Source organism: Anser anser (genome assembly GCF_964211835.1).
Source record: "Anser anser genome assembly, chromosome: 24".
Lineage (NCBI taxonomy): Eukaryota > Metazoa > Chordata > Aves > Anseriformes > Anatidae > Anser > Anser anser.
In genome coordinates this window covers 6,447,967-6,460,469 of record NC_139745.1, presented here as the reverse complement: position 1 = coordinate 6,460,469, position 12,503 = coordinate 6,447,967, and the positions used below count along the sequence as shown (strand labels likewise).

Below are 12,503 nucleotides of genomic sequence, written 5' to 3'. Positions count from 1 at the left end.
GATGCAGGCTAAGAGATAGGAACAGACAGGTGGACAGGCGTTTGTCCCGCTGCACTTAGTCGTGACTGGCCAAGAGCAGACAACCCGAATTAAATTGCACCCATGTTTACACGCTGCGACAGTGCCGAGCAGATGCAGCCCGGCCAGGCAAAATCCTGCTGATCTAAATGACTGATGCTGATCAAAAGCAGAAAAAAGAAAACTTGAAACTGGCAGCTGCTCAGATAGTCGCTGACCCTCGGTGCAATATCGGGATCCTCCTCCTCCCTGCTGGAGTCCCCTAACCTGACGCTGAGCTGAAGGGCTTCTGGTTTCTTTTAGAGCAGCTCCCACGGGCACGAGTCCTTTAGCTCAGACATTCTGCTCTAACTGTCTCTGTACTTATTGCTGGCCTGCAGATCATCAGACGAGGAGCTGTTAGCTCTTATAATTACTTTAAAGCAAAATGATGTAAGCTAGAACAGCAGGAGCCTGAAATAACTGTTAACTAAAGCTATTAAATGCATAAACGTCTCTCTCAAAGCTGTAAAATGTGCAATATGAATATTAAACATCTAGATTTGCTAAAAGCAAAATACTGCTTGAAAATAATCCAAAAACTCCAACAAGTTCCCTTCACCTCTGTTGCCTCTTCTTCTGGGGCTTGCTTCTGCCACCGAGGAAATCAACTGCCCAGCCCTATTCTCCTAAGGCCTGAGATGCTCAGCAGGCTCAGCCCTTCTCCTCAGAGGCTGTCACAGGCAAATGGCTGTCTTGACAAGTGACCTGGCTCTCACTGGTCACACAGGACCTGTTAGACACCAAAGCGAGGACAGCGAGGCACCGGGAGGTGCAGTTTGGAGATATTGGGAAGAGAACAATAAAAGATGCAGTTTCAATGATATCAAGATGCATTTAAAAACAAACAAACAAAACAAACAAAAAAACAACAAACCAGTCTGCAGATCTTTGCTTAAGATGGGAAAAAAACCCTCAACCCATAGAGACTACCCGCTTCCAGTATAAAGAAGTCTCAGGTTTTCCCTTTAGAATGAATTTTTGTTGAGGAAACCATTTTTTATATTTTAAATTTAATACTGTATCTACATTTTAAACAAAATAAAGCAATCTGGTTGGCCCACAGGGATGACTGCTGAAATTTCCCCTTGCAGCAAATGAAGCCTTCTCCATGCTCCGTCTCGCCTACAGAACAAACCTGCGTTTCTCTGACTCAGACCTTCACAGCGCTCCTGTTCTCCTGCACCTCCAGCAGCCCTCAGCCAAAGGGCTCCATCTGAAATAAAACTTAGTGTGCTGTGCTCCTGGCTGCTGGGCTGCCCTACCACCATCGAGATGAAATCACCAGCATGCTCTGGTTTATACAGCCACTTTTAAAGCCCCTTTATACGATATGTATGGGAAAACAGGCTGAGAACTGGGGCGCACCAGGAAATGGGGAAGGTGAAGAAAGCTCCCAGAGGTCGTGCTGTAAGAGTACAACTGGCTCTGTCTGGGCAATGAACTTTTCCCCATTTCATCAGCAGCCAATTTACACAGGTTTTTAGAAAGGTGCTATAAATATCAGCCAGATAAGAGCGAGCAAGAGTCCTACCGATGCAAAGTGGAGGGGGGTAATTCCAGCGCCGCACAGTGCCCGGCATGCACGAGATGTGAGAGTGTCCCTGACGGAGAGAAAAACACAAAGTTTGAGCATCTCTCTCTTTCCCAAACATTTATTGTCATCCTTTTTGTTGGAAAAAAAGCAGTCCTCAGTACCTGGAGGGCGTAGCCTGGTTCGCATTGGAAGGAGACGACGTCGTTCACTAAATAGCGCTCCCCGATCTTGAGGCCGTTCCCGGGAACTGGGGGCTCTGGGCAGCTGGACAGACCGACGGCTGGAAGGGAAGAGTGTGGGTAAGAGTAGTGAGTGCTGCAGGGAGCAGGGCTGGCTACAGCCTGAAGGCAGAAGGAATGAAGTGCACACCTTCACTTCATGCCAGCCCCCTGATTACCACCAACCTCCACCACGGACATGGGGTGGGAAAGTCCCGGGGTCCTTGGGTTCCCCACCAAGACAGCCCAATGTATCCCACGGTATTCCCCTGGGCTATAGGGTATGTCCAGGACCCCTAGTTCACATCCAGTGCCTCCACTTTATCTGGAACACACTGTTCTTAACAAAGGTATCACTCATCATTATGTGATTCATGACCCCAAATGTTTTTGACTGAACCGTAATGGCTCGACCGAAGAGCTGCACCACGAATCAAACCTCCTGCCACCAGCCCTCCCCATCAGTCTGTGTGCATGTTATGTTCCATACTCCTTTACTGACCAGGCAGCATCTGATAGAAGACTGGAGAGGATGCAAGAGGGAATTACCTACCCGTGCTGTCCCTTGCTGGCTGAACTCTGTTTTGAGCCATGCTTGCAATATAAAGGACAAACTGTGTCTGTTGCACGCAATTTGTGCCTTCCTGGGCAGAAGCTGCCCAGTTTCATTCTCCTACCCCCTCCTCTCCCTGTGTTCATCTGCAGAATGAATTCATCGTGTGATACAAGCAGGAGCATGCGAGGCCAGACTTTGACAGAGCCTGTACAACAGCCCACAAAAATTTCATTCAATCCCGTTTCCATCTGAGCTACAACTGGGAAGCCCAATTAACAACTGCTGCAAGCCCAATTAGCAGTCCCAGCAGCCACGTGCCAGGTGACGGGCTCTCCTTTCCGTGCGTGCCACCCCCTTGTCCTTCTGCAAACCGAAAGGAGATAAAAGGAAGGCAGGCGCCTGCAGTCACCTCCTCGCCACCGCGGCTCCGCTGCCTGCCAGCGCCTCCCTCGCTCTCTGCTAGCAGCTGCCACTACCAGATAACCTCCTGCATCTCTGCAAGGGCTCGTGCTCTGCTTAGACTCAGTCTGGAGGCTGAGCCGAAAGCAGATGAAGAAACCAGAGAGGAGATGGTGACTCTGCTTCAGAAATCCAAGGCATGCTTTCCAGCAAGAAAATGTGCAGTCCCTCCCTGCACGTGGCTGAAATGCCTGACCTTCAGAAAGACAGAAAGCAGCTTGAAATAACTTCCCATTCAGATCAGTGGCCACTGTATTTCACTCAGTCCTAAATTCTTCTTGCTCTGCTTTGACTCGCAAGCATGGAGAGATAAGAGCTTTGCTTGAGGAGTACAGTAAGGGAGAAAATAAACTCTGGTGTTTCTACCCATCTCTCAAAACTCCTTTGCGGCATCTAACTGAACAAAGGGTAAAACTGGGGACCAGAGCCATGGAATTCCAGCCGTATGAGCAAAGCAAAAATGGTATTATTTCCACCTGCCCTGAAAATCAACACATATTAATTTTCTCAGCAAAGAAACCAAACAAACCTGGCAATCCCAAGCCTCAGGAAAACCTGAACCTGATTGTTGCACCTGGGCAATACAATCCTCAAAGAGCTTATTGACTGAAACAGTAGTGGGGAAGAAAGGGATGCAGCAAGAGGATTTCTGTAGCACACACTTCCCAAGCTCTCCCAGGGAGCACTCTGGATCACACTCTCCCTCCCAAACCCTCTTGGTTGCTGTAATTTTGCTCGAGCCATTAATATGCAAGGTTTCCATCTGCAAACACACCAAAACCTGGAAAGCTCAGTACTAGTTGGCCCTCTAAAAGCACACGCAGTCCCTGCAGTCAAGCAGCTATGCCATTTCTGGGGATGTTTTACAAAACGAAATGCACTTTCAAATCTATTTGCTGCTTTGGAAAAAATAAACAGAACATTTGTTGGCTTCGGAGACGTACACAAGATTTGTGATCAGAAGCAATTGGGAGAGCCCATGTCCAGCAAGAAACAATTACGTTTGCATTGCCCCAAGGAAGATTGCAGGAACACAGACAGCAGTTCCAGCACATCGCTCCTCAGCTCAGCATCACTGCTACCAACGCAGGAACAGAGCCAGACCACCAGCACGCGTTAACCAGTCCTCTGAGAGTTGCATGCAGACCCAACGAGCTCCTGGCCCTGTCACACCCATATCTTTAGTACCCTGCGAGTGCATGAGCCTGCCTGCTCTCCTGCCTGCTAGCTAAACATTCGATTTCGATGCGCTGAATAGAGCTGAGAGCTGCCATTCTGCACCTGCTTGCCTGCATGCTGGCTGTGCTGCTGCCGGACTACATGTGAATAATTCAGCCAGCCAAGATATAACAGCTACCATCACTGGGACCCATTGTGATTTGGCTGCATAACACCTTTCTTGAATGGACATCTGCTCCAACAGGAGGAATCAAACCACAGAACTGGGGGAAAATGAATTTTCAGCATCTAAACCCAAAGCTGGTAGACCTTTCCAAGGAGACTTTCTTCTCTGCCATGTCTTCCAATTTCAATCAGGTTTGTTCTCCTACCAATGAGGATTATTTTTTTAATATTGTTTCCATATATCAATGATGATCTCAGGTCAGGATCTGCAAGAACGCAGCCTTGTCTTAGACCTGCTGGAAGCAAAGTGCTGCCGTTCTGTTGGGATGTTGGCATAATCCCTTACAAATGAACCCACTGAACTGTCCAATGCAGAGGAGTCAGGACAACGCAGATGCAGGTTAAGAAGGGTAATTCCATACCGCAGTGGGTATCATCAAAAGGCAACGTCTCCAGCAATAATTGCTGCAGCTCGGAATGATGCCCTGGTAGCAGAGGCAGCTGACATTGTCCTCAGCTGTATGGACAGGAGCAGAGCCTGCAGATGGAGGGGGGTGATTACCCGCCTCTACATAGCACCCATTAGACAGCACCTCAAATACCGTACCAGTTTTGCTCCCTACAATGTAAGAAAAAGATCAATAAAGTGGAGCAAGCTCAGCAGGAGGAGGACCAGGATGGCCAGGGGCTGCAGCGCTTATCCTGTGATGAAAGGCTGCCCGGGGTGTTTGTGCAGTCTCCATCCTTGGATTTTTTCCAAAACAGACTGCATAAAGATGCAAGTAATCTAGTTTTATCTCATAGCTGACCCTGCTTTCAGCAGGAAGTTAGATGAGATTACCTCCTGAGGTCTCTTGAAGCCTGAATTATCCTATGAAGATCTGTCTAGCCCTGTATGCTGCCTCCAGCAATGACCAATATCGAATGCCTAGGAAGGACTGCAAAGAACAGGCAGTTCCTCCCAGTCTCTGGCAAGCATCATTTTAGACACTTTGCGAGCTAAGATTACAGCACTGTGTTGAGCAGGCCAACTCCCCATGAATTTTTAATACTTTGGCTTCCACAGCTCCTGCTGTACTACAAGACACAAACCAAACAGCGCTGCCAAGTGCATCAGCAGCAAGGTGCGCGTCGCTCTGTGACCCTGCATCTCCTCTGCTGCAGCTCTTCTCCATTTACACTCACTGCCTCTTTGTGACTTGAAGACAGGGAACCACATATGCGTGGGCCCTAAAGCTCACTGCCCCTTCCCTGCTATACGCAGCTTCCACTTCTACAAGGCAACAGCTCTGTAACCATTTCCCCATTGCCCAGAGGAACTGAGAGATCAAGGCTGAATTGCTCTTACTTTTGTATTCCAGGTGAAAGCCAGCAGCAGAGACGCTGATATCCGAATAGAAATGCAGATAGAGCTGGTTTGAAGTGCTGTTCAGCAACGCAGGCACTGTAGTTCCTGGGAAAACAAGAGGTGCACAAAGATACTGAAGAGGATTCTTTTTTCCTCCTCCATATCCTTGGAGATTTGCTGCAGAAGAGGCTGAGAACAGAAAGTCCTTTAACTTAACAAGCTCTGCTGGTTTTGATCAGGTTCTAATGAGGCCAATTGAGAAATACCCAAGGCCTCTCTGCAATGGCCTTTTCAAAGTATAATGATGAATTTCATCATGTGAAGTTTTGCCATTCACAGACCAGACCTACTAAAAGCACCGAGAAGGGAACTGGTGAACAGAAACTGTGTGGGTGGAGCTCAGGTCCCCTGCTAGGTCCAGATTCCTTCTCCTGCCTTGTTTCCTAGAAGCTGTTGCAGCAGCAGTCAAAGCAATTCTATCCAAAACCCAACGCTGGGAGCAGTCTGCCAGTCTTTATGCATGGTTGTCCTTACCAGCCTCAAAGCACTTTGAACCCATGTTCTTTCAACAAGAAAAAACTGGGGCCATAGTTTTGCAAGTGGCTCTGCTATCTGAAAGCTTCACAATGCTTTTGGGCTGCTTGTTACTCTCCGCTCTGCCAGAAGCTCCGTTCCCCTTTGCTGGGCAGGAGAACGGTTGTTTTGTAGCCCTGATTCCATTCTGGTGCAATTCAACCAGGTCAGGTTAACCTGTCTGTGCAGTGGTCTGAGCTGAGAAAAGGCTCCCCCGCAGTACAATGTTTTCCAGCAAGGGTGAAAACAGTAAAGAAAAGCTTAGAGCAGGTTTTCGTAACAGAGCTAGAACCGTGAGAGCTACACACACTAGCATTCACCTCACTGCTGCTGCAAGAGCTTGAAAATGCTGGTGATTTCCACCATGTGTACACCAATGGAAAGGTTGACAAACCTCTCCAAGGTCACCAGCTTGCAAATCAAGCCTCATCCAGGGCTCTTATAAGCTGGTATCTAGCCTCATCTCTCTTTCCTTTAAGTAGCTGATTTCATAACTGCAGTATCCCACCCCCCCAAAAAAACACAAACTAAGCCTTGTTTCTAAGGTTCTCTATCAATGTTTTCTGCTGGCAGACAATGGTCAAATTACCAGCCCAACAGAGCATATGATTCCCTTTAAGCACATGCTTAATCTATTCTGAGTTTTCGAAGCTCTTAAGCATATGCTTAACTTTATGTACGCGCTGAAGTCCAGTTGGTGTTAACAGGAATGAAGTTTGCACTGATGGCTTTCACTGAACATGATGCTGAACACGTACCAGAGAAGCTTCCCAGCATGGTGGCTGTGTTATCTCCTCCATCGAACACTTCCAGGGAATCCCAGTTCTGCTCAGTGACAAAACTGATCACCTGTATCTGAAGTGATAACAGAAAGAGATGGAAAAAAATCTGCAAGTTCTAGATGAAAGTTTCAAACACTCAAACAAATTTTCTATGCCAACAACCTAAAAAAAAAAAGGAGGCCTTTAAAGACAAGACAGGAGCATAACTGGCTTGTACAACTTGGCCCCAAACAAAAGGCTTCATTTCCTGGCATGTGGCAGTGGCCACTGCTGCTTGGCACCGCTGCTGGTGGGTTTGGGGAGAAAGCTGCAGCTTTGGTAATTCTGGCAGGTAGATGTCTTTTTAGTTCCAGCCTTCGCACATCTGCTTATTAGAGAGCCTCAACACTTCGAGGTCTCTTTGGATGAAGATTTCCTACCAAGCCTAATGCTTCTGATGTGCAGTGGTCCCGTTGAATTCAACAGAATTACTCCCTGAAGCACAGAGCTCAGCAGGACACACTTGCTGGACTGAACACTTTGAAAGGGACTTCAATGCACTGCGGATCTGGGCTGCAAGCTCACACGTGTACACACACCCGCCCCTCTTCCCTCTGGAAATTCAGTGAAACCCACCCTTATTTCCTTATGTTCTTATGCTGTATTTATACATCTACTCCAAACACCTAGCTTGCTTTTGTACTGCCGAACATAAAACACACATATACACTCACAAAAAAAAAAAAAATCAAACCCCATTATTTCTGCCATTTTAACTTTTTTCTTCCTTTATTTGTTCTGAATAATAAAGCAGGCTATAAAGTTCCTGCAAAGTTTTTTTTTTCCCCAAAAAAGGAAAAGTTCATCTAGCAGAAATTGTAGTGACCCCTGCAGAGCCATTACTGATCACACTGACCACATCAGTATCTTGTAGCCTCCATAATTACACCCCTATTGTGATTTACATTATTGAAAGAGGACGTGGATTGATAATGTGCGTTTTGTTTGCTCTTACATTTTTTAAATTATTTATCCCCCCCATGTACCCAACTTAACGGAATAAACATTTTTAAGGACCTAATTCTAGTCTGACATGTGGATTCACAAGGGATCTGCATCTATTTACTGCCATGTATATAAATTAATTCACTCAGGAAGGTTTGCTAGAGGAATGAATAATTCATGGTAGAAGTGCTAGCTCGCACACTGATTACATAAAAATCTTGCTAGTGACTCGCTGCTACTAAGAAAGCTTTAATTTCACCTCCTCCTCTGATTTACAGCTGTTTAACCTTTAATTGTTGTACAAAATGAGGGTAAACTGATGCTTAAATTAGTATTTAATAACTCGGAGCATGTTGCACACAGCAGCAGGTGACCAGGGACGCTGCGTGCAGGGCGAGCTGATCGCGGCAGGCCAGGGCTCGTGGCTGTGCCTGGCTGGGCTGCGGACACATGGTGGGTCTGGCTCCATGGCCATCACCCGGCCTCTGGGCTGCCCCCAGCTCCACTGTGCTTTACTTCCCGGGGGCCAGCAGCTCTTGTCATGCCTCTGTCCCCACTAAAGACTTGCATTGGAAGTGCCAGATGGGGTTTGCTGCCAAAGGAGAATGTCCCCTCGTGTCCTGCCTGCTTCCCACGGTCCAGTCCTCCACCAAAACCTCTCCACTCTAGAACTGGAACGTGAACTTCAGCCTTTGATGTTAAAGCTCACCCACAGGACACTCTTTTTGTTGTTCTCTACTTGCTCTCCGTGTTACGCTCCGAAATATCTTTCTCTTGCAAGAGATCACATGTAGCAGGGGTGGGAGAGCCTTTAAAACACTTCTTTGACATTACATTCTCCTCTTTTACATGTGAGAACTGCATCTGCACAAGCAAAGATGTGAGAAACAAGTACTTAGGAATAAAGACATGCTTTTAGCAGCCTGCTGTAATACCTGCTTTCCTCTAAGCTCAGCAGACATATGCAAAAACAGCTCCACAGGCTGAGAAACTAGCAGCAAGGGTTTGAATTCAGAACACAGCGGTGCAAAATACAGACATCTATTTACTTCACTTTAAAAATTAAGTGAATTATCACCTCCTGATCCCAGGAGTCCTGAGCAACTTGCAAACTGCCTCAACTGCTCAGATGCTGGGCTGAGCTAAAAGTATCCTCCTGCCATCTGGGGGTTTGGAGAACGGCTGAAATTTCAGATGAGCAGGAACAAACTGACAACGAGCTCTGAGGCTTTTGAAAACACTAAGTGCTAAATGGCTTCAAAAACACAGAAAAGAAGACTTCTGGACTGGATGCAGTGCAAGCCCAGCAAAGGGCACGAGGTATTCCAGGCTTGTACTCTTTTGCCAGGTGCCCGTGCAGCCCCCAGGGACCCAGCACCGCTCCCACCAGCTCAGCCACCCCGTGCCCAGGTTCAGATCTGAGTTACGATGATGACACCAGTAAGAAGGCCCCCATGGGGGAGCAGAACTGTAAGCCAGCAACATGGAGCTGACGTTTCAATAAAACTGTTGAGAGAAACCCAACTGCCGTGTGCCAACAGCTGTGAGCGCTGCAGAGAGGGAGGAACCCACCTACAGGCCTATTAGCCAAACACACAATGCAGAAATAAAAGCACTTAATGAACAAAGCCCTTGCAGACAAAGTGGTGTAAAGAAGAAAGAAACCCTCTGTTAATGAGGCGTGTGGAAGAATGGATCTATTAAAGAATCCATCTCCTCTGTGTCAACTGGTGTCAGCTTGGCGCATGGTGCAGGGCGAGGCGTGCACGTGCTGAATGGGAGCGTTATCTAAGGTTTGGTCGCTGATGCTGGGCTTAATTCTCCACATCCTCTAGCTGGCGGGACTATTTCTGCAGAGAAATGATAAGGACCACAAAAAGCCTGGAGAAAGCGCATTTACCTGGAGACAATGAGCAGCAAAGCTGTAATTGTATAATCATACTGCTGCAACTCTGCTGGCATAACAAATCCACACAGGCACTCCGAGCAAGCAACTCTTCCTTGGTATAGGTTACAGTGCTTTCAACATCGCATAATTAAGCAGTATAAAGATATATGCCCAAAATATCACAATTATTTTGTTACACCAGAACAGCCACATGGCTCTGGTTATTTCCCATAGAGAGTGCCTCCAGGAGGCAAAAATCCATTGAAATATTATGCACTTATGGCAGCTGTAGTGTAAACGAATGGCTGATTCCAGAGAATTGCACATTCAACCCATCTCAACTCCATAACGTGCAGCCTCTTTAAGTGCACGAGATGCTCTGTTTTCTCCTCTCTCCATCATGCTGCAGCGACAGCTGCTAACACCGTACCTGTATTCCTGCTCCTTCGGGGACTGTTATCTTCCACACACAGTTGAGGCTATTCAGGTACGGCTCAGGAAAGCCAGGGGAGAGGATGGTGCCTTTGCGTTCAGTCAAATTTCCACCACATGGCACTGGAATAAGCAAAGAAACACTTGAACATGAAAGGCCTTGGCTTTATGCTGGAACATTCTCCTTAAAATATCTGTCTGTTGACAAAAAAGCAAGCAGAACTGGCTCATGATTTAAAGATATGATTTGCAGGGATAATCTCTTTTCAATAACTCTCAAATAGCTTCTATCACAGGCAGCAAGCAGGCCATAACTGTGGGGAGCACTGAGCACATCAGCCCAAGGGACTCATTCTTTAGGCCTGCTCTCCTCCAAAGAAGGTGAAAGCAGTTTTCGGGCATATCTTGTTTATATTAGCTGCTGTCCCCGATGCCAAAACCAAGTATCGGACCAAGAGGCTCCTTCCCTAACATTTGGGGTTCGCTGCCCTTGTTCATAAACAGGTCTGCCTTTTGGATGTATGAGGTAAAAAGTGTTTCTTGGGTTTTGTTTTAACCATCCCAAAGTCTCCTTCTCTGGAGATATTCAAAGCCCGTCTGGACGCCTACCTGGGCAACCTGCTCTAGGGAACCTGCTTTGGCAGTGGGGTTGGACCCGATGATCTCTTGAGGTCCCTTCTAACCCCTACAATTCTGTGATTCTGTGATAGGACGTCATTTATTTTTTTGAGCACAACTTGCTGAATTGTATTGTCATTTGTCACCTACCCACACAGGTGGGCACAGAAACGTTCCACTGAGCCAGCGCGCCGGGCATGGTGAGGCACTCGATGCTGCGGGCGCCCTGCAGCGCGTAGCCAGCGCTGCACTCGAAGCGCACCACGGCCCCCACCGCGAAGTCGCTGCCCAGCCGCCGGCCGTAGCGCGGCTCCGGGACGGAGCTGCACTGGGTGGCACTGGTCCGAGGAACCGCTTGCGGGAGAAACCAGTAGATGAGCGTGCAGTTGTAAAGCAAAGCAAAAAAAAAAAAAAAAAAAGACAAAACAGAAGAAAAAAAAATTGTTAAAGCGTACCTTTGGGAAACTTAAGTGCCCGGATCATAAGCACTCATCAGGACAGGAGGAAAACACAGGCTGCAGGCACTCTGGCCATAAGCTCTGTGAGGACAGGGTCAGCTTTTGGTTCTGCACTTGCACAGCACGAGCTGTGGCAGGGCATGGCGAAGCCCATGGACAGGGTGGGGGTGGGCAGGCTCCACGGCCAGGCAGGACGCTGGTACTGAATGAAGTTACTTTTCTCTCATCATGTTCCAATAAAAATAACACATGAACCTGATTACACTAAACCCCAGAGTGGCTGAGTCCAAACATGACCGGTGAGAAGAAAAAGAAATAGCAATTCTCTCAAACTTTTATCAATTCAAGTGTTACTTGAAATAAAAGCAGCTAGGACTTTACAGAACCATGCGTGTTTCTGAAGAGGAGACTGTATGCCTTCAAAAAGCTTACCACCACATCAGAAAGGTCATTTCTACATAGGGAAACCGAGGCATTCAGCAATGACTTTCTGAAAATTGGCTTGCCTATAATGCTAGAGCCTCAGCGGAAAACATTCTAAGGTTTCTCAGCTCGCTTGACCTCTTTACTACAAAGGATGGCAATTTTAAACAATCTTCTTCATGACAGGAAGGGGAAGAGAAAGAAAAGGGGAATTTAAGTTGGGATGCTGCATCACCAACTGTTGAAATTGCCTGCATTCCTGTTCAGTCCTGGAAACAACAGTTAAGGAAAGAAACAGAGTCTGACAAATAAGCGAGGGGAAATACAAGTCAAAGAACTGTCTATTGCTGAGGAAGAAATTAATTCATATTTTTCTCTGAGTTGCTTTACAATTTATTAGTGTTTAATGCCTGAGTTGCTGGGATAGGGGAAAATGTAGAGATGATGAGCACATTAGCTATATTGTTTGTTTGATTATCATTTGATTCAGAGAGATGAATGTCAAATCATGCTATGTTTTTATTTAACCCATGGTGCCTTTGACTCCTCCAGAAGCCACACACGCGATGGCTCTCCTACTGGTACGTGGACTGCCTAGGAAAGGGGACAGTGAGGTGCTGAGCTGTGAAACGTGTCAGTGGCCTTGGGAGGGGAACGGAGAGGTAGAAAGGATCCGCTCATGACAATGCACTACTTTGGCCACATCCAAGATAGCCAGAATATTTATGGATCTGTGCCGCTGCTCACATAGCCCCAGTGCAGCCATTTGTGGCTGACGAGCATGTGCTTGGCCTCTCTCCAAACCACCAAAACAATCTCAAACGTG

General features: G+C 47.1%; 1 protein-coding gene across 20 annotated transcripts in view; it reads right to left on the bottom strand.

The window, feature by feature from the left end:
* The window catches only part of CSMD2 (CUB and Sushi multiple domains 2), a gene marked incomplete at its 5' end in the record, with an annotated part of 338,842 nt that overhangs the window by 66,076 nt on the left and 260,263 nt on the right, over window positions 1–12,503 (bottom strand). For all 20 annotated transcript variants that reach the window (XR_014575007.1, XR_014575008.1, XM_083809741.1 and 17 more), the window contains 6 exons: window positions 1,592–1,661; window positions 1,756–1,874; window positions 5,520–5,624; window positions 6,851–6,947; window positions 10,177–10,301; window positions 10,947–11,150. Coding sequence is in view for 18 of the 20 variants with exons in the window: in XM_083809741.1 (XP_083665867.1) it covers window positions 1,592–1,661; window positions 1,756–1,874; window positions 5,520–5,624; window positions 6,851–6,947; window positions 10,177–10,301; window positions 10,947–11,150 (720 nt within the window). The remainder of the gene's footprint in view (window positions 1–1,591; window positions 1,662–1,755; window positions 1,875–5,519; window positions 5,625–6,850; window positions 6,948–10,176; window positions 10,302–10,946; window positions 11,151–12,503) is intronic.